General features: G+C 46.0%; 1 protein-coding gene across 1 annotated transcript in view; it reads left to right on the forward strand.

Annotated features, from left to right (window-relative positions):
- Window positions 1-22703, forward strand: part of Rptor (regulatory associated protein of MTOR complex 1) — a 349556-nt gene that overhangs the window by 314841 nt on the left and 12012 nt on the right. The window contains exons 23-26 of the mRNA XM_036195340.1: window positions 438-621; window positions 1535-1645; window positions 19046-19151; window positions 22507-22621. Coding sequence (XP_036051233.1) covers window positions 438-621; window positions 1535-1645; window positions 19046-19151; window positions 22507-22621 — 516 coding nt within the window. The remainder of the gene's footprint in view (window positions 1-437; window positions 622-1534; window positions 1646-19045; window positions 19152-22506; window positions 22622-22703) is intronic.

Here is a 22703-nt window from a genome sequence, read left to right on the forward strand (position 1 = left end):
AAAGAGAGAGATTGCCTTTCTAAACTTCTTCCCTATCCCAAGAACACTTCATTTGCATATAGCATGACAAGAAACATGGAATGATGTCTGATTCCTGTGGCCTTTGAAATTTTTCCAGAGGACCTAGGTTCTCTATGTAGGTGAGCAATGGAGTTGGTTCTACACTGCCACACCAGTTTCTGCTCAGGAAATGGTGTGACTGACTGGGCACACCAGTTCTGGATTGTGTTATCTCTTCCTCACTGCCTTGGTTCATTCCTGTCTAGTGAAGGATGCGTCTCAATACCTGCCAGGGAGCATCCAACAAGGACAGTCCTACTTAGCTTCAGCAAGTGTCAGGCCAGGCAGGTGCACATTTCTGGGGAGAGGGCCTGGGATCTCGTCTCTGCGTTGTGACCCTCAGTAAAGCATGCCGTCTGCTCTTCTTGCAACTGCAGAGGCTCCCCGCCAGCATCTAGCACCAGCAGCTGTAGCCTGACCAATGACGTGGCCAAGCAGACTGTCAGCCGTGACCTGCCCTCCAGCCGCCCGGGTACTGCAGGCCCCACAGGGGCACAGTATACCCCTCACTCCCACCAGTTCCCTCGAACACGAAAGATGTTTGACAAAGGCCCTGATCAGGTACAAAGATGTGAGCCTCTCATGACCTGTAAGCACTCAGTGTCAGGACAGGGTGCTAAGGACTTTGCTTTCCAGACATTCCTTAGTTTGGGATCATTCTGTCCCTGTGGCTACTGCCAGCTACTGCCTTTGAGACACAGTGGCACCCAGGTCCAGCACCCTATCTGCAGGTCTGGTCTTCCTACAGCTCATCCTCCTTCTAGGTTGGCTCATCTGGGCCACTACATGAGTCACTATAAGCATGTGTAGTTAATTTGCTTTTTCCCCTTTGTGGGTAAATAGCACTCTGTCTTCACTTGATTTGGCCACTGCTCTGTGATACTTGTTCTGAATGGTTTGTTTTATTTTTTTCCATAAGCATTCGATTACTCTACACAGCAGGCACAAGCTCTGCCTTTAACTAAGCTGGAAAAAATGGTCCAGGAGAGAGGAATGTGCTGTTGCCAGAACCACATCCTGTCAGCCACTGCACAGTAGAGAGGGATGTTCAGGGTGTCTCTCAGCAGTAGAGGGTGCCATGGCTTACTTTGTCATTAAGGGGATAAAGAAAGAGCCACAACTTGGAACAGTAACACACTCCTGGAATCCCAGCACTCAAAATGTTGGGGTAGAAAGACCACTGGTTCTATACTAGAAGTGAGAAGAGCACAGAATGGTCATCTGTCACAGCATTGTTCACTGTGACCTTTGTCTTAAGTTAGACTTTCTTTCAAGTATAAGTAGTAGAGGACTAGCAGAGTTCCTGGCACAACCATGCAATCCTGACACTCAGGAGCCTGAGCAGGAAGATCAGGACTTCCAAGCCATATTGGGCTCTACATAGTGAGACCCTGACTCAAAGCTAAAGTCAGTATAGGAACAAAGAGACTAAAGCATTTCCTCCTGATTCTGCTCTTTCTCAAACACTCCCAAGACCACAGATGACGCAGATGACGCTGCTGGACACAAAAGCTTCATTTGTGCTACGATACAGACTGGCTTCTGTGACTGGAGTGCCCGCTACTTTGCCCAGCCAGTCATGAAGGTGAGTCCTGAGTTCTTTGCCACAGTGGAACCTTGGCATCCACAACCTTGGTGCTCACACCTGAAGCTGGGGTCCTCATGCTGCTTTCTCCTTTCCCACGTGTCCCTGGTGCTGGCCTTGGAGTTTGATCGTTGTTCCTCAAAGTCCCTTCCTAATGACACAAAGCCCCAATCCTGTCCCCATCTTTGGCTCACTGGGGTCTGTTAGCCCAGCTGTGACCTGAGCAAGTGGGCCAGGATTTGCAGGGGTTTGGGTAGGGTGGAGCTCAGTCACATTCAGCCTTCCTTTGGATTCTGTTGCACCTTACACCAAAGCGCTATCATGGTACAGGCATCAGTAGTTAAGACAGAAGAGCCAGCCACCAAGTGGTGGTGGCACATGGCATGTCTTTAATCCCAGCACTTGTGAGTCACAGACAGGAAGATCTCTGTGGGCCAGCCTGGTCTACAGAGTGAAGTTCAGGACAATCAGGGCTACACAGAGAAACCCTGTCTTAAACAGAACAAAACAAAACAAAAAGAAAAACAAAGTGTCCAGCTTTGCTTCCCTCGTCTTTCCTTAAAGAAAGCACAGGCAAAAATCTGCCTGTCTAGAACTTGCCAGCATCACATGTTACCTTGTCTAGCTCCCCCATGGAGGAGTGTGCTCAGACCCATCCATGTGCCATGCTTAGTGACTTAGCATTCTGGGGACAATGGGGATTTACTCTGCCAAACTGCCTTCTGGGTCTTACTCTTCCTTAGCTGTGATGCAAGATGTGTCAAGACTACAGATCTGTGCCCAAGATAATGGCCCCAAACCTGCAGCAGCTACACTTGGTCAGCCTCTGGGTTCATGTAGGAACTGCAGAGATTGGCTTTTAGGTTTGTCTGAAGCAGATTCTTAGAACATCTTCTCCTTGCATAATGATAACTGAAAACTGAGATCCTCAACTGCTTCTTAATTGTATGTCAAGCTAGGTGCCCAAGTAAGTTCTCTGAAAAGCATTCAAGACAAGCATTAAAGGATAAAACGGCCAAACTTCCTACATCTTGGGCCACCATTACCTTCAAACTAATCATTGATTTGTTAAGATGCAAAATAATATATAAAAATCAAATATAGATGTCTTTATAAAAGCAAAAACAGCCAGGCGGTGGTAGTGCACGCCTTTAATCCCAGCACTCAGGAGGCAGAGGCAGGTGGATCTCTGTGAGTTCGAGGCCAGCCTGGTGTACAGAGTGAGTTCCAGGAAAGGCGCAAAGCTACACAGAGAAACCCCGTCTCAAAAAAAAAGCAAAAACTGAGATCCACTTAAATGTTTAACAGAGACTGACTGGGTGGTTAAAAATTCTGAAATGGGGTTGAGAGCATAATTCAGCAATGAGACACTTGCCTGTGTTTCCCGAGAGTCTGGATTCCATACAAGCACCGCAGAAACAAAAATAAAAATACAGTCTCCTCCAGGCTGGACCAGGGTGTGGCTCAGTGACGGACAGCCACAAGCTCCATCTCAGGACCATCAAAAAAAAAAAAAAAAAAAAAAAATACCGAAGAAAAAGTTATGAAACATTTGATCAGCTATTATTGAAACTATTAAGCAAATTTTTGGATTTTTTTGTTGTTGTTGTTTTTGTTTCATTTTGTTTTGTTTTGGGGATTTCTCTGTGTAGCCCTAGCTGCCCTGGAACTCACTCATTCCGTGGACCAGGCTGGCCTGCCTCTGCCTCCCAAGTGCTGGGATTAAAGGCATGTGCTACCACACCTAGCTAAGCAATTTTTTTAAATTAAATTTGAAAGTTAATTAGTAGCAGGCAGGTGTGGTGATGCATGCCCATAATCCCAGCATTCAGGAGGTTGAGGAGGGAGGATTGTGACTTCAGGGTCAGCCTGGACCATATTTGAGACCCTATTGAAAAATAAAACAGATCAAAAAGTTCATCGAATAAGAAAATGCTCATGACAAAAGCTTTTAAACAAATACTAAGAGCTGAACCTCCAGAGTAACAGCAGTCCCATAGGCCATTATGATCCCACATGCTCATGGGAAATCCTAGAAGGGAACTCTCTCTGAGACCTCAGACACCTTAGTGGTGGTGGCACTGAGTGAAGCTTTCTGCATCTATTTCTGGCTCCTACTCTCTTGGTATGAAGTGTTGGAATGCAAGGAAATCAGCCTGCAGATCTTCCAGGTATGAAAGTCAAGCTGTAGGAACAAGCACAGGTCCATGGCTGTCTACTGCACTTACTTCCCAGTGGCAACGTTATGCTCACACAGAAGGGGAACATGCCCTTCTGATCCGACAGGAGGAGAGGGCAGTCCCTAGACTTGTGCAGTGAGCAAGAGCTGCCTAGGTGGTAAAGAACCCACACTGAGTTCTTTGTGTGTCTGAGTGCCTCCAGAATTGTCCTTTAGAGCCATGTGGGCCATTGAGGAGTTTACCAGCATTTGCTTTCCTGATATAGTCTGCACTTCTGGCAGGTGAGGCTGAATAATGTAGAAACAGACTCCTGCTTCCCTCCCACCTTGGTGGTAGGGACTGGCAGTAATGGTGACTTCTTGGGACACTAATGAGAGACTTTTCTTGAAGGCCTTGAAAATTGTCTGTTGTCTGTCATCCTTATGTGGTGAAAGGGAGGAAGGGACAGGTGGCCCAGAATGCACCTGCCACTAGACTTAAAGCTGAGCTCAGTGTGTTCCCAAAGGGCTGCCCTAAAGTGAACAGGCCGTCCCTAAGTACAGGGCAGTGGGTGAGAGTCCCCAGAGGCTGGTGACACTGGCTGGGCCTGAGGCAAGGGTCTGCTGTGCAACATGTGCTGGCTCTCCTGCCCACCACAGACTCCAGTGGCCTCCATATGCTGCTTGTAGTCTGCAGGGCATATGTGAGAGCTGCCACCACAGGAATTAGGTGGACTGGCTGTCCCATACAGAAGCCACAAGGAGCACTTGGCAAATAAGCAAGTGGTTGTTTTCCTGGAACCCTGATGAGCCTGTGGTGGCACCACTGCCGTGACTGGTGTTCTTTGTGATCCTGGGGGCAAACTCAGCCTCAGAACTGAGGGACTTTGAGTGAACTTTTAGCCTTCAGAGGGGGAGCAGGGCATGCTTTATCCTATTTTAAAAAGGCTTTCCCACTTGTGCCCAACGGTATAAAAGACACTCCTTGTCTTAATCACCTCATGGTGTGTTGGTGTCACAGTGCATCAGGGCCTTCTGCTGCTGGCCTGCTTACAGAAGCGAACATTCTAAGGCTAAGTTTGGACCTCAGGAGTAAAGAACTTTGAATCTTAACTGCTTCAAAAGTGTATAAAAACCGAAAATAGAGTTCAGATAGGAAAAGTATACTTGGTGTGTGTCAGTGATCACCTAAAAGGGACTTCAGTAAAGAAAAGTTCATTTTGGCTCACAGTTCCAGGATACGCCCTTAATGCAAGGCCCTCACGGCAGCAGGAGCAGGAGGCCACTGTCTCATTGTGTTCACAGTCAGAAAGCAGAGAGAGATCAAGGCTTGTGCTCAGCTCACTTTCTCCTGTTTATACAGTCCAGGACCCAGGCATGGGATGGTCCAGCTGATGTGTAGGTGGGCCTTCCCCTCAGTTAACCTAGTATGTATAACCTCACCAGAGGTTCATTCCCACGGTGATTTTGAATCCCATCAAGTTGACAGAATCAGCCATCATGTGGGATAGCAGTGCGCATCTGGTGGTCAGGACTAAGTGTACAGAACTCATGGTCATATTCTGTGCAGGTGTGCAGAAGCCGAGAAAGGGCCCTCTCCCTGTGCTGGAGTCCATAGCTCAACATCTGCTGTGTGAGGAACAAAACAATGCACAACTAGGTTAATGAAAGCCTGTCATGTGCTTAAAGAAAAAAATATTGAATTTAGTTTTGGTTTTTGGGGTTTTTTGTTTTGTTTTGTTTTTAAAGATTTATTTATTATGTACACAGAAGAGGATGCCATATCTCAGTACAGATGGTTGTGAGCCACCATGTTGGTGCTGGGAATTGAACTCAGGACCTCTGGAAGAGCAGTCAGTGCTCTTAACCTCTGAGCCATCTCTCCAGTCCTTTTGTTTCTTTTTTTTTTGGGGGGGGGGGTTGTTTTCTTGTTTGACTAGTTGGTTGGTTTGGTTTGGTTTGGTTTGGTTTTTTGAGATAGGATTTCTCTGGGTAGCCCTGGCTGATGTCTGTAGACTAGGCCAGCCTTGAACTCAGAGATCCATCTGCCTCTGCCTCTGGAATGCTGGAATCAAAGGGGTGCATCACCATCTCCCAGCAACGAATTTAGTTTTAAATCATAATGTTTTTCTTCTCATAGCTGGCACATTTCAAAGATTAGTCCTGTCAGGAGCTTGCTTCATGAAGGAGTGGGGAAGCAAACGTCCCCAAATGCTGTCAGTTCGATGAAGTGCCACTGTGCCACAGAGAGAGGTTTGGCGTCACTGTCAGAATTAAGTGGCAGAACCAGTGGTCCTTCTGAGGAGTGCATTCTTTTGTTTTTTTTTTTTGGGGGGGGGGGCATGATTTTGTTTTTTCAAGATAAGGTCTCTCTGTCTAATAGTCCTGGCTGTCCTGGCTGGCATTGAACTCAGATCTGCCTACCTGTAGCATGAATCTTAAATGGTCTTATTAAATAAAATCAAACCTGAGGCCAGTTATTGGGGTGAACGCTGGAAGATCAGAGAGACAGAATAAGCCACAGCTACCTCACCTCTCCAGTTCCTTAGCTGGTCTTAGCTGGACTGGAAGCTTCTGAGTCCTCATCCACATGAATCTCAGCTGAACTGTGCTGCTCCAAAGCCTGAATGCTTAACCAGCCAAATGCTGCTAGTTTCTGGTCTTCACACCTTATATATCTTTCTCTTTCTGCCATCACTCCCTGGGATTAAAGGCTCTCTTTCTGGGATTAAAGATGTGAGTCACCATGCTTGGCTGTATCCTTGAACAGAGATCCAGGTAAATCTCTGCCTCTGGAATGCTAGGATTAAAGGCGTGTGCTACCACTGCCTATCCTCTATGTATAATAATATTGTGGCTGTTCTGTCTCTGACCCCAAGTAAGTTTATTAGGGTACACAATATTTTGGGGAATACAATACCACCAAACCTACCTCTGCCTCCTAAGTGCTGGAATTAAAGGTGTGGGCCACCATGCCCACCTGAGGCATTCTTAAAAGTCACTCTGTGTGTGTGTGTGTGTGTGTGTGTTGCTAGTCCAAAGGTGTGCTTTGTAACACTGATAATCAAGAACTGCTACATCCACATAGCCATTAGCTTAATGATTTATGTCTCTATGTTAGGACGTGGTAGGATGCTCATCCAGGTGCTGGGTCTGTGGACTGCTGGACAGGCTGATGGCCAGGGGCTTAGAGGGTTTGAGTCAGGTGTTATAGTATACATTTCTGGGTTTGGATTTTTTTAGAAAGGATAGTTACTCATTTTACAATTTAAACCAATTAAAGAATGATTTTAGTTGGAAAAAGAGCTTTAAGAGTCAGTAAACTGTTGCATGGCACCATGAACAGTAGGTGCCAGCATGTATGTCAGCACAGACCTGCACCTCAACCCAGGCTTTACAGGTGCTCTCTGGTTGCAGGGCCCGCTGAAGTTCTTACTCCTAGGTAAATCTACACATCCATGAAACTGGCTCAAAGCACATTATTAAAAAGCCACAAAATGGAAATCATGAGGCTAAATGAACATAATCACCATAATACACACAGCTTCATCTTGATTTTGCTGCATTTGCTTCATGTGCTGTGGGGTTGCTCCTCTCATGTGTGAGTTCTGAGTCTGTAGAAACACAAAGCTCTATGCTGGCTCTACTCTCTTCTGGTAAAGCTGGAAAAGCGTCACTTCCACCCTGAAAGTCAGGAATGACACAAGAGGGAGTCCTGACTGCTCTTGAACCCTTCAGAGGGAGAGTCGAACAGTACTGAGCTTCCTGAAAGGATAGGGAAGGCAGTGCCACCTCCATGGAACTCGAGCCTTGACCAAGGGTCTCCAGAGACTGAGTATCGAATACCCATCCGTCAGGGCCTCTATACAGGCATGTACCTGTGTGTGGGCGTGGGTGTCTGTGTGCACACATGCGTGTGCCATGTATCCTAAGACAGAGTAGAAACCATCCTCAGTAATGTGAGCCTGGCAGAAGGGAGCATCCTCTCTGACAAGACACCAATGCCTCCCTTTCTCAAAGAAACACAGCTCATAAGCCCCTCGTGGAAAGACAACAAGTGCTGCTCTCTCCAGACACTGGGAGGACCCTCCCAACTCAGAAAAGTCTAAGACAACAGCTTATTTTAAGAACCACCAGAAAAATCGTTGAGATTCTCCACAACGGAGGCGGAGCAGTCTCTACACAGCCCATGCTTAGAACCTGAAACATGGGCCCTGCTCACGGCCCCGCAGCATAGAGACCTTCCTGACCAGCACCAGGTCAGCTGGGCCCGGCAGCAGGCTCAGCAGCTGACATCTGACATCCAGAACATAGAAACAAGCCCTGAGGCACCCACTAGGGGGCACAGGAACTGGTGAGGGAACCACAGAGTAACCAATGAGATGTGAAGTGTGAGTGAGAAAAGGTGACCACCCCAGCAGCCAAGCCCAAGTCCACCTCAACTCCTTACACTGAGCATCCAGCCATGAAAGAACAGAACTGTTTAACTTGCTCTCTGCTATTCTGCACATGAAGTGTGGAATTCATTTAAAAGTATAAAAAGCTCACAATTGTCAGGCAAGCACTGTCAAGAAACAGAAGCCACTCAACTCTGAGACAACCCAGATGTTGGAACTAACATATGGAATGTGAAATAACTGTCCAAACAGTAAATGCAGAGCAGGGCTCCATGTTCCACCCCATAAATCCCAGCTCTTGGAAGGCAGATGTAGGAGGATTGTCATGAGTTTGAAACCAGCCTTGACCGTGCTGTGACTTCCTGGCTACAGAGTAAGATCCTGTCATAAATATAAAATTAAAATAAAATACAGGGGCTAAAAAAAAAAAAAGTGGAGAATATGCATAAAGAGACTAGCAAATGGAAAACTAAGAAAGTCAAAAGAGGCCCAGTGAGATGGTTCATCAGAATTAAAAGTACTGGCCACCAAGCCTGACAACCTGAGTATGATCCCCAGGACCCACACTGTAGAAAGAAGGAACTGACTCACAAGGTGGCCTCCAGCCTCCATTCAGTTCACCTTGATGCGTGTACACACACACACCACAGTAATTAAAAAAGAAATACCAAAAATGAAACAAAGTGAGAAGGAAAAGGAAAACTCAGGTCCCAGCACTTGGGAGGCTGCGTAGTTTGAATGTACTTGGCCCGTAGGGAGTGGCACTATTAGGAGGTGTGGCCTTGTTGGAGGAGGCTGGATGACACAAGCCTTTAATCCAGACCTTGAGGCTGGAGGGCACACCTTTAACCTGTGCCACACCTTCTGCTGGAAGTGCATCACTGTGGGGTGGGCTTGGAGGTCTTTTTCTCAAGCTTCACTCTGTGTGATGATCCATGTCTTGTTGCCTCTGAGTCAAGATGTGGGACTCTCAGCCCAGCACCGTGTCTGTCTATACAATGCCATGCTCCTGCTGTGATGGACTGAACCTCTGAACTGTAAGCAAGCTGGTCATAGTGTCTCTTCACAGCAATAGTAAACCCTAACTAAGACAGAGCTATAGTCAGGTGGATCTCTGTGAGTTCAAGGCCAACCCTGTCTACTTAGACAACTCTGTCTCAAACAACAAGATCACCTGTCAGTGGGTCAGAAGGCCTGCTGTTAAGATGGCAATGTTCCTCAAATAGATCTGTGGACTCTCAACTATCTCTTTGAAAATTGACAAGCTTGACACTGAATCCCCATGGAAAAGTGAGGAACAGAAAAGACAGAAAAAGTGTAAAGAAACAAGGCGACTCATACTTCTAATTTCAAAACTTATATGGCTGCACAAACGAGGTCCGTGTGATATGGACACGAGGACAGAAAGGTAGCAAAGCATGCCTACCATCACTACCGTGACCATAAACACAACTCAGAGACAGGGCCCTTTAACATACACTACCACAGTGCACTCGATTATAGATAAGCAACGTGAGTCCTCTTGGCTGTTAAAGGAAATAGCCTTTGTCTCTTTCAATCACTCATGGAAACTTCGTAATTTAAAACATTAATTATATCAAAGAAAACTGCGTGGTTTTACCAGTTGTTACCGTTTGACGGTGTGTGGTGTTGTAGTGTCTCCCTTCCACAGGCTCATCACCAAGAGCCTCAGTCCCCAGCTAGAGGCACTGATTTGGGAGTTGGGGCCTCCTTGGGGAAGGGTTAGGGAAGATGCTCCTGTCTCCAGCCCCTTAGTCCACCTTGATGTGAGAATCCCTGCTCCACCACGTGCTTCTTGCCATGATGCCGTCCCTCACCACAACCCAAGGGCAATGGGGCCAGATGACCATGGGCTGAAACCTCTGACACTCCTGTATAGCCCAGACTGACCTGTAACTCAGTGTGTAGCTCAGGCTAGCTCCAGATTTGTAGCATTCCCCTGCCTCAGCTTCCTGAAGGCCAAGGGTAGAGCCGTGACCACCGTTCCTGGTCTCACCCTTTTCTTTTACGTTGTGCGTGCCAGTGTCTAGTCGCAGCAGCTGAAGTCTGACCACCACAACTGGCAGTCCCGACACAGCTTTAAGGAGGAAGAACCTTCCTTAACTAGAAATACAGAAACACAGGTGTAGACTCTTTCCAGCGTGCTACATAAAGACAACATGAGTCTGATACCAAAACCAGATATGTTGTAGGAGAACCAACAACAATCGAGTAGACCTGAAGTCATCAGCACAGCACTAATGAGGAAAACACGCACTTAGTTACTGCTGAGCACATGGACCGCCCTATCCTGATGTTGACTCAGTGTTACAACCAGGCTAAGTGACTAGCAGTATGAAGGAAGACAGATTGCACAGTTGTCTTCAGAGCTGCAGAGAAAGCATCTGACGATGATACAAACTTAGGAACTAGGGGCAGAAGTAAATAACTTTCCTTTTTGAAGAACAGCCGCAAAACCTTATAGTTAACGTCATTCTTTTTTTTTTTTTTTTTGAGCTGAGGATCGAACCCAGGGCATTGCGCTTGCTAGGCAAGCACTCTACCACTGAGCTAAATCCCCAGCCCCAGCATCATTCTTGTTAGCAAAAGGCCTTGCTCAAATGAGCACAAGCTAAGGATGTCTGATTTTACCATTTAATACCCTACCAGATGCCCTAGACCTGTGTATGTCAAGGCAAAAGGAAGCAGTGTTTGCAGGTAGGGAAGGTGAAATGAAGCCACCCCAGACATCCCTGTGTGCATGGGAGGTCCAAGCCTGCCAAATGCTGCTAGAGTGAGTTGAGTTCAGTAGGCTTTCCAGATACAGAGATATGCTGCAAAATCACCTACATCTTTGTCAGGAGCAACTAGAGATTGAAATGTAATATCAGTGGCATTTGCAAATAACACTACAAAACAGAAGTACTGAGGTAAAAATCTTCTTTAAAAATGTTGAAAATTATAATACTGTACAAGAAATGAGAGAAGCCATATTCATAGGTTGGAAGGCTCAGTGGCATGTAGGTGCTGGGCCTCCCTCAATGGCCACTTAAAATCAATGCAGCCCTGATCAAAGTCGCAGGAAAGCTGTTTGGGCAAAAAATGAGCTTACAATATGGTGGAAAGGGATGAAACTCAAAAAATTTTGCAATAGAACAAAGCTACAGGGTTTACACTGTCCAATCTCAAGACTGTCAAGTTAGTAATCAGGATATGTGTGGAACTAGAGCATGGATAGACACATAGATCAATAGGATAAGATAGAGAGCCCAGAGACAGCCACACAGGCAGGTTCCATTGATTTTCAGCAAAGGTGTGAAAACAGTCCAATTCAGCAGAGATGTTTCAAAGAAACAGCCTTGATCTCTTCCACCTTACCAACAAGTAACCCAGTGAATTGTGTTCCTACATGTAAAACCTTTGGGTTAGGCAGAACCTTCGTAAGATACAAAAACTACAAGCCATACAAGAAAACAAAATGATGAATTGGACTTCATCAAATAGATACTGAGACATTTCATATGACCATCCTCAGCTACACAGCACATTTGAACACAGGCCAGAATATATAAAACTCTGTGTCTTAGTTAGGATTCTTTTTTTTTTGGGGGGGGGGGGCAGTTCAAGATATGGTTTCTCTGTATAGATTTTGTGCCTGTCCTGGATCTTGCTCTGTAGACCAGGCTGGATCTCACAGGGATCCACCTGTCCTACCTCCTGAGTGCTGGGATTAAAGGCATGCGCCGCCACCACCGCCGCCGCCGCCGCCACCGCCGCCGCCGCCCTGCTTACCTTTGTTAGGATTCTTTTTTGCTGTGATGAAACACCATGACCAAAAACAATTTGGGGAGGAAAGGGTTTATTCAACTTACACTTTCCTATCACACAGAAGTCCAGACAGGAACTCAAGCAGGGCAGGAACTTGGAGGTAGGAGCTGATGCAGAGGCCATGGAAGGGTGCTGCTTACCAGCTTGCTCCTCATGGCCTGCTCAGACTGCTTTCTTATAGAACCAGGACCACCAGCCCAGGGACAGCCCCACCCACAATGGACTGGGTGCTCCCCCATCAGTCATTAAGAAACGCCCTGTAGCAGCAGTTCTCTGCCTGTGGATCTCAAACCCTGTAATTGGATTTTTCTTTGGGCCGCCAGCTCACAAAAAATCAATACGGAGACTTAATTTTAATTATGCAAGCTCAGCCAATAAGTTGAGCTTAGTTTCTAACTAGCTCTTATAACTTAAATTAACCTGTATCCTTTAATCTACATTCTTTTACATGGCTCAGTTACCTTTACTCTGTACTGCCCATGCTGCTTCCTCTCCATCTTGTTGGCCACTCCTCCTTCCCTCTTCCCAGTGTCCTCTGTGCCTGGAAATTCTACCTAGCTATTGGCCACTAGCTTTTTATTAAACCAATCAGAGTAACACATCTTTACAGTGTATAAAACATTTCCCCCTTTTTGTTTAAATAAAAAAGAAAGGTTTTAACTCTAACATAGTAAAATTATATCCAATAAGAATAATTGTCAGGCAAGAATTTATAATAATTCAGAGAAAGTACTGTATTATCTATCTTATCTTGGTGAGTCTAAAGTTTTGTACCTAATTTACTTTCTACCATGACTAAGGAAAACTGTAACTATAACTATCTAGTCTTCAACCCCATCAAAGACCAGAGAAGGATATAATACTACCTAAGTAAACAGGAAGTGCAGAATAAACAACTTCCAAAACTATAGAAATGACAGAGACATCTGGCTGCCTAGACAGTCACCCAAGATTCCTCTGCAACATTGGGGCATCCATCCTCAGCCTACAGGCCTAGAATATCTAACAGACTTTTCTGTGAAACAGGAATTGTGAAGGACTGTCCCACATTGTCTTGGCAAACTTCGTCAGTCTTGTACGTTTATGTCTTGCTTGTGTCCAGTTTGGACAGCACACTGTCAACAGTCGAGGCCAGGGCAATTTCTGGCTAGCTTTGCAACAAAGAAAGCAAACTCCATAGGAGGTTCTTCAATGACCAACATCCTTTTATGAAATAGATTGGTGCTGCCCGGAGTAGACATGTCATGAAATGTCTTACTCATTGTCATTAAAAGCCTTATGTTACTAAAACATTTTAAATGACATATTCTGTAAGTCTTTGAAGTGTTTGAAGATCACCTATCTAAAATATATCTCTGTATGACCTTGAAAACATACCTAACAGGGGTTAGAGATGGCTTAAAGGTTAAGAACACTGGCTGTTCTTCCAGAGGCCCTAGTTCAATTCCCAGCAACCACATCATGACTCACAACCATCTAGAATGAGATCTGGTGTCCACTTCTGGCCTGGAGGGATATATGTGGACAGAACACTGTGTACATGATAAATAAAATAAATCTTTAAAAAAAAAAAAAAAAGGAAGGAAAACATACCTAACATAGCTATAAATTTGATTGTTGTAGATGACTATTAGCCTGTATTTCTTTTTTATCCTCAATAGCTTTCAAGCCTAGAACTTTATATTACAATACCTTAAACAAGAAATAGAAATATATAATACAGTATAACAAAAATAACCTAAAATTTGTATCAATACACAAAAATATCTTGAACAAGAATAGAAACATATATACAGTATAACAAAAAATAACCTTAAATTTGTGTCAATATACAAAAATCCATACCAATGTAAAATATTTGAGACTAGTAGTTGTTTTTTTTAGCTTGAAACTAGATACAATAATCTACCTTTTATCCTATTATTCCTGTAACCCCCTCTTCCTTTTCAAAGTGAAATCCCTGAATCTAATCTCTATTACCATAACAACTTTTAACCAACCCCCCTAAATGATAACAACTATTCATAACCCATCGAATGACCAAAAACCACCCAGCCCCACCTCTTGAGAATGTGGACGTCATGTTTTCTAGACTGCTTCCTGTTTTCTGGGGGTGATGACATCTTTAGGAGGCCCTGAAAAAATTTAAGATAATGGTCAAGTCCTGGGAGAGCTAGCTATTGTCTAGTCTCTGTGTGATGAGAAAGTGTAGCTCTTATCTGAAGTCTGGCTGAAGTGTTCTGTGAGGCTGGACCATCTCAGCCAGCATCCTTGAAGCTGTTCACAATGCAGAACGCTGAGGAAACTGCAGCAGAGGCACCCTGAGAAGATGGATCACTTGGGCCATCTGTTTTCATTGGTATTTGATTCCCTTGCTCTGAAAACTCACAAACTTTTAAAGGTAATATACATATCTGTATTAGCATAAGTATGGAATGTGTGGTGTGTGCAGGTTGGTTAAAGATGGTTTTTTTGTTCTGTTTAAGCAGGTAAAAGGCATCTGTCTACTTTATAAGTCCATTTGGACTGCATAACCAAACTGTAATATAAACTACTATCCATGCCATATAAAAGAGTGGCATGTGATAAGAAGTCATGAGGACTCTGTAGCTCATAAGATTTATCATGTCTCTTCCAGTCTCAGAGCCGTTCCCATGCAGAGGGGATCAACTTACATGTCACCTATCCTATAGTCTTTTTTGGCCATTTTTAACGAATCTTTCTTTGTCCCACCAGCCAGCTCTCAAATCATGATATGAAGACTTATTATTAATTATGAAAGCTTAGCCAATAGCTTAGACTTGTTCTTAGCTAGCTCTTATACCTTAAATTAACCCATTTCTAGTCATCTATGTGCTGCCGTGTGGCTCATGCTGTCTCCTGCATGTCTTCCTTGTCCTCTGTCTGCCTGCAGCTCCACCTTCCTCCCAGCACTCTCCCTGCCCTGAAAATCCTGCCTAGCTATTGACTGTTGAGCTTTGTATTAAATAAATCTGAGTGACACATTGTCACAGTGTACAAAAAGATTATTCCACAATAAACCCCCTTTGAGTGTTGACCCTTTCACAGGGGTTGCCTAAGGTCATTGGAAAACAGATATTTACATTACAATTCATAACAATAGAAAAGCTACAGTTAGGAAGCAACACCAAAATAATTGTATGGCTGAGGGTCAGCACAGCATGAGGAACTGTTTAAAGACTTAAAGCATAGGAAGGGTGAGAACCGCTGCTACATACAGGCTTGCCAGCAGCCCCATCTTATGCAGGCACTTTCTTAATTGAGGTCCCTCCTCTCAGGTGACTTAAGCTTATATCAAGTTGACACAAAACTAGACAACACAGCCTAGTTCAGTGAGTAAAGGTGCCAAGCTAGATGACCTGAGTTCAGTTCCTAGGTCCTTCATGGTGAGAAGAGAGAACCAATTCCTGAATGTTGTCCTCCAACTTCCACATGTGCACCATGTCATGTGGCACACACTAAAATAAATAAATGTTTAAAAATATGAATTGCGGGGTTGGGGATTTAGCTCAGTGGTAGAGCGCTCGCTAAGGCCCTGGGTTCGATCCTCAGCTCCACCAAAAAAAAAAAAATGAATTGCCAGCTGGGCGGTGGTGGCGCATGCCTTTAATCCCAGCACTCGGGAGGCAGAGCAGACATCAAAACTACACAGAGAAACCCTGTCTCAAGGGGGATAAAAGAAGGAGGAAAAGGAGAATTGCCTTTCATTAAGAAAATGAAGTCAAGCAGGGCAGTGGTGGCTCATGCCTTTAATCCCAGCACTTGGGAGGCAGAGGCAGGCGGATCTTTGTGAGTTCAAGGCCAGCCTGGTCTACAGAGCAAGATCTAGGAAAGGCGCAAAGCTACTCAGAGAAACCCTGTCTCAAAAAACCAAAAAAAGAAAAGAAAAGAAAATGAAGTCAGCCAGGTGTGGTGGTGCACGCCTTTAACCCCAGCACTGTGAGAGCAGAGGCAGGCAGATCTCTGCAATTAAGGCCAGCCAGGTCTACATAGTGAGTTCTAGGCCAGCCAGAACAACATGGTGAGACCCTGTCTAAAAGTGGTTGACACCTTTAAACCCAGCATTGTGGAGGCAGAGAGAGAGAGATCTCTGAGTTCAAGGGTAGTCTGGTCTACAGAGTGAATTACAGGACAGCTAGGGCTGTACAGAGAAACCCTGTCTCAAAGAAAGGAAGAAAAGTATTGGGGCCTGGTGGTCCATGCCTATAACCCAGTACTCAGGAATCTGAGGCAGGAGGGTCTCAAGTTCCAGAGCAGCTTAGAGTTGTAGAGTGAGGCTTTGACTCAGTAAAGCAGAAGAGAAAGGAGGAACCTGAGAGAACTATTTTTTGTAGGTTTTTTGGTTTTTTGTTTTGTTTTGTTTTTGAAGACAGAGTTTCTCTATGTAACAGCCCTAGCTGTCCTGGAACTCACTTTTGTGTGAGTGCTGGGATTAAAGGCATACACCACCACCATTGCCCAGCAGAGAACAACTTTTAAATATAATTGAAAAAGATCATGTATTTGTTCTACATGAGGAAAAAGCAGCCACACACAGGCAAAAATATTGGCACACGTGCTTCATAAGACCTTAGAGGACACTTTTTCCCATAGTGCTCAGGTCATCTCTAATGAGTGTTGTCAGAGGGTACAGAGGTCCATGACTGTGTATGCACTGTAGGCTTGGGCTCTAACTGTGTATCCACTGCAGAGACCATTGCCTGCCTGACTGCCTACCTGGACAGAGGATGGGGAGATGCTGTGAAGGGTGGGAAGTAATGACAGTAGCCAGTGAGAAGCAAGAACAGAGCTCCCGAGGTCCTTGTTCCAGGGGAGGATTTGCTCTTTTTAGTCTCAGGACCAGTGTTAGCACCTTTCCTTGAGGTCCCTCTCCACTTTTGCCTTGGCCCAAGCCTTTTTTCAATCTTGACACATCTTCATCCTTATTAATTTCCAAGAGACCAAAAGTAAGACACCATCCAGACTCCACACAAGACCTGTGAATACGACATGTCTTACCTCCTATGCTTGAGAACCCAAGTTCTTTGTGACCAGAAAGGGGCTGAGCCTTGGCTTTCAGCTCTCTGTCTCAGCTGCCTGTGCCACCCCAGGAGGCTTCAGAGCTGTGAAGCCAAAAGGTACAGAATTGGCATGTCATGATCCTAATTGTGTTCTACTGTTCAGTAGCCCACATCCTCTAGAACAGCAGTTCTCAACCTGTGGGTCACAACTACTTTGGGGGTTGAGTGACCCTTTCACAGGGATCACATATCAGATGTTTACATTATGATTCATAACAGTAGCAAAATTGCAGTTGTGAAGTAGCAATGAAATAATTATATGGCTGGGGTCATGACAACATGAGGAACTGTATGTATTAAAGGGCTACAGCATTAGGAAGGTTGAGAACACTGCTATTGGAGCTCTGCTTGGGGAGAGAATTCCAGAAGCCAGGCCTGGATGCTTGTTTACCAAAAGGCGATATTATTCAGCCCAGAGATAAATGCATGGAGAGAGAAAACAAGGGGTAATAACAAGAAGGGGGATGGATTGTTGGCCAGATTCATCTGTCCCTCCACCTTGAGAGCTGGTCACCCCCAATGGCGCCATTCCTGTTCCTTCTCACAGTGTACTTCTTACCTCTTCTCACTGGGCCCTCCTCTGTACTTTCTGCTGCCTCTTCCTCTTGAGAACCTGGTTCCAGTGCTGCCTCTCACAAGTATAGCAGATCTGCAGGAGAAGGCTCACTTCTAAGTGCTGGGTGAAAGAGACAGCTCCACCCCATCCCCTCACCCCCATGAGACAGGGTCCAGGGCCAGGGTTCTCTGTCTCTAGTGACTGCAAGTGCCAGACTGTCTGACACCCTCTAGGCTTCCCTGTGTCTGTGCCTCCCCGATGTGTCTCCTCTTGGCCCTGCTTGTCTCTGTTGTCTCATCTTCGGAGGCCTGGAATCCTGGGTCCACCCCCACATGTGCAACAGCCACTCAGCACAGTCTCAGCCAAAGAGCTGCACCAGGACCTGGAATTCCACCTTCTCAGGTCCCTCTTCTTGCTCCAAGTACCTTTTAGACCTCTCCTAATCTACTCCCAGAGCAACTGAGTCTCATTAAAGTGCATTTCTCCTCACACTCAGATCTGTTAGAAGCTGCTTTACTATTGCTCCCTGTCATTGGTCATTTGTCATTTCTTTTCTAATAAGCTCTGCATTATCATGAAATGACACTCATGGTTCTGAACCACATTTGCTGCTGTGGGGCTATTTCTAAACCAATAACCATTTACAAGGAGGCAGTGACATTCCCCCCGCCCCCGTGTCCATGTTGGGTGTCGTCCTGTGGCTGCTGATTTTGTTGTTGTTGTTGTTGTTGAGTATATTTCTTTGCAGTTTTTGAGAAGAAAAAGAAAGGGGCATAGCAATAAAACACTGGAAAAGAAATATAGTCCTGTCTGGGGTCCTCTTTGTGACGCTGTTTTCTTCAGGAAACAGCTTCCTCCTGGCTGACCCAGATAGATCCTCTATCTGTGCTCTCAGCCAGGAGGAAGGAGGGTCTTAATCTTGTTCATTGATTGTCTCAATGTTTGGAGAACTTAAAACTAACTCTTAGCTTCCCAAGACAATCAATCATCAATGAGGTTTACCCACTTCAGGGAGAGAAGATAATGCACCTGTGTTCACAAGCAAGTGTCACAGTGAAAACCAGCACCTCTGTATGACTAGGAGGCATTTCCCTTTGGGAATCTCAGGACCTGCCCACAGTCCCATCTCCTGTCAGTAGGGTTCAGCAGGACCCAAACGAAAGGATCCAGATCTGCAGTGCTCAAAGAGTAATGTCCTTTGTTGTTGTTTTCTGGGACATGGTCCACTGTGTAGCCCAGGCTGGCCTGGAATTCACCATATAAACCATATTGGCCTCAAACTCATGGTGCTCTACCTGCCTCAGCCCCACAAATGCTGAAATCATGGGCATGCACCTCCTTCTAGTTGCAGAGCCTAATCTAGGGTTTTCTGTCCCTAAGATCCCTGAAGAGCATGACCTGGAGAGTCAGATCCGCAAGGAACGAGAGTGGAGGTTCCTGAGGAACACTAGAGTCAGAAAGCAGGCCCAGCAGGTCATCCAGAAGGGTAAGTGCACAGTACCCCCAGGGAACAGGTCTTCTGCCAGACCTTCAGGACCTAGCCAGCCCCCTTCAGCCTCCAAGGCACTGCGTGTGCTGCTCTTGCAGACTGGCACACTGACTGGTAGAGGCAGCTGGAACAGGGAGGGCCGGCATGAGGGGAGAGGAGCCCACCTCCTGGAGAGGGCTTCTTCTCAAGGACATTCCTGCCCTGGGGTCTCAGTGGAGGCCAGTCCCCACTAGGTGGTGACCTTCAGAGAAAGCACTTCTGCTCTTTGGGAGTTCCACTGGTTCCATTCCTCCAAACCTCAACAACTGTGCCCTCACCAGACCTTTCCTAGACTTGACAGCATGCTATGTTTGTCCCCTTACATGTTTTTGCTTCCAGCCTCATGGAGGAGGTGTTACTGATCAGCCAAGGACACTGTGTGTGCTGCTGTGGGGGTCCAAGAGCAAGTTCCTGCCAGCAGATTGCATAGTGTGTGTTCTCCAGGCCTGGAGCCGTGCAGGGAACAGGATCATCCCAAGTGCGGCAGGAATGAGGGCCAGCTTACCTCACCCTAAGGCCTTCATCTACTCTCTTAAGGAGTTTAGATCAAGGCTGTCCCCACCACCCATGGCCACTTCATTTCTCCAACCAATAGCCAAGTAGTTTTTCTCACAGAGGCAGCCGTGACTAAGAGTCAGTGTGGTCAGTCTCTGGCCTTCTCCCCAGTTCCACAAGTCAGTTTTGACCATACCTCCCTGTCCTCTGAAATTTAGAAAATAATGATGACCAGTTACTTGTTAAATAGGGCTGAGCCTCAGAAGACCAGCTGCCCCTCCCACTGAAATAGAGGGCCATGACAGCTTCAGCCTCAGGCCCACCTCACTGAGGACCTCATTTCCTACACATCCATGCTTGTGTTCTAGGATGTTGCCACACCTATGATGCAGGCTCTTGGGTGCCTGTGGCACTAATGCAGTCAGTACTCCTCCTGTTGACTCCTCATGCCTCCTTGTAGATGCTGGTATCTCATTACTGTGTGCAGCCCAGTAACCACTGCTCAGGGATGTGCAGCTGGCAAGCGCACTGTCCACAGCACCCTCTCTGCATCCTCCTAGATAGCACAAGCCCTCTCAGAGCTCCCTGTCCACTGCACTCTCCTAGGCAGCGTTTCCCAGAATTGCAGGCCAGCGCAGCTAGGGCAGGTTAGTTTCCTGACACGAGTTTAGAAACTAGTTTGGAAACCAGGCCCACACAGTAACATGTCTAGGGGCCTCTCGGTCCCAGCTGCAGAGGCAACATTGACTGGCATTTCTATTCAGAACTGAGGCATACATTCAGAATACAAAGACAGGTGGGGCTAGGAGATAACTCACTCAATAGAGTGTTTGCCACACAAGTATGAGGACCTGAGTCTGAGCCTCAGAACCTACATATAAAAAGCTAGACACTGTGCTACATATTTGTAATTCCAGCATTGCCGAGGCAGACAGGCATTACTGGCTGGCCAGCCTAGCCTAATTAATTGGTGAGCCACTATCTCAAAAACAAGGTAGATGGCTCCTGAAGAATGATGCCCAAGGTTGACCTCTGACACACACATTTTCTACACACAAGACAAATACTCTTTGTAGTCTTTATGAAAAAGAGATATGTTTATCAAAAATACACAACAGAGGGTGCCGTAACTTGGTGGTACAACACTCACATCATGGGGTTCAACACAAAAGTGAAGTTAGTGAATGACCTGGAAGCTCATTAGGTAAGACAGAGACACAGGTAACTCAGTGCTCAGTGAGCTGCAGTGCATTCTTCCAGTCACCCGGTTCAGTATCTAGATTCAGTACAAGGTTTTATTTGTTTGACATCGGGTATGGACTGGGAAAAGTGTCAGCAGGAGAGGTGGGAAATGATGCCTATAGGTTGGATGGAGCTGACTGTAAAAGTACAAGTCAGGCCCCCGGAGATGGGATCTAGGAGAAACCAGAAGACATTCTTTTTTTTTTTTTTTTTTTAAGGTTTATTTTATTCATTATATAAATAGTGTTCTTTCTGCAAGTTTGCCGTACGCCAAAAGAAGGCACCAGATCTCATTATAGATGGTTGTGAGCCACCATGTGGTTGCTGGGAATTGAACTCAGAACCTCTGGAAGGGCAGTGCTCTTAACCTCTGAGCTATCTCTCCAGCCCCAGAAGGCATTCTTTAAGTCCCTGATCATCATTGGCTTCCCCTAAGACATGGTGACCCATGCCAACTGCTACACACTGCTTTTTGCATATATACAAAATGATTTGGCTGGTAGCATTTTCCAATTCTCAGAACTTTACCACCCTCCTGGAGTCTTCAACAACCAGAAAAACATAACCAAGAATGAAGGTGCCCCAGGCTATACACTTGTACCACTGCAAACCAGGCACCCTCCTCCTCCAGTAACACCACCCCCAGCCATTTTCCCTCCTTCCCATGTGTTCTGGGAAGAGGAACCAGAGGACAGACACTGCCTGCAGAGCTGCCCACCTGGTTGAATGGTGTGATTCTCTCAATGTTGCCTTCCTAGAGCCCTCTATACAGCATGGGGCACAGATGGGGAAGAGCCCATCTCAGAGCTACCCAAGAGCTGGCTTCTGCCAGCACTAAACCCACCACTCTCCATAGGATCACATAGGGGCCTCCTGGCTAGACCAGAAAACTTTTCTCTGTCCACCCAAGAGCTATATTCACTGACTAAAATGATGTGTGAGCCCTGAAGCACCTTTCCAGATACCCAGAGGTCCATGCAGGTATCTGGGGCCAAGACAGAAGGTGCTGTCTCCCTCCTTGGTACCGCAGCTGGGAGGTGGTGTGTACTCTGAGTAGACTTCACTGCCTACCACACTATATCTGCAGCTGCCTAGACTCTGCATCCTTAGCTGCAAGCCAGGAGGGTGTGTATCTTCAGCTAATGTGTGGGGCCTGGTAAGAAAACCTGCCCTATGTCCTCCACCCCTATGATTTCTTGGCTAGCTGCTTCCCAGACTGAAGGCCGTGGGCCTTAACTGGATCTTAAGAAATGGTAGCCACACCCTTCTTCATCCTGAAGTTCTTAGTACTCTCTCCAGACTCAGTGAAGTTCCTTTACTCTGAACATTGCTATGTATAGTATAATAAGCATTGATTAAAGGCATGTCATTGTCTAGTTCTGCCAGGAGCTGTGAGACGGGGCCAAGGAAAAACATAGACCCCAGGGTTTGGGTGCATGAAGCTAAAGCTACCCATTTTCCTCAGCATGTACTTCCAGCCCTTCTCTTTGGTCCCTGCTTTTCCCCTGCTTTGGCTCTGGTAAAGGTAACATCAGTGTTGCTATAGATGAGAACTTAGCTCCATTATTTCTTACAGGCATCACCAGACTGGATGATCAGATATTTCTGAACAGGAACCCTGGCGTCCCCTCTGTGGTCAAATTCCACCCCTTTACACCATGTATAGCTGTTGCCGACAAGGACAGCATCTGGTAGGCATGGCTTCGGTTCACCCTGGTGTCTTCTCTCTCCATTGCGCCTCTTATGAGGCCCACCCAATCCCAGACTCACTTG

Source organism: Onychomys torridus, chromosome 8, assembly GCF_903995425.1.
Source record: "Onychomys torridus chromosome 8, mOncTor1.1, whole genome shotgun sequence".
NCBI lineage: Eukaryota > Metazoa > Chordata > Mammalia > Rodentia > Cricetidae > Onychomys > Onychomys torridus.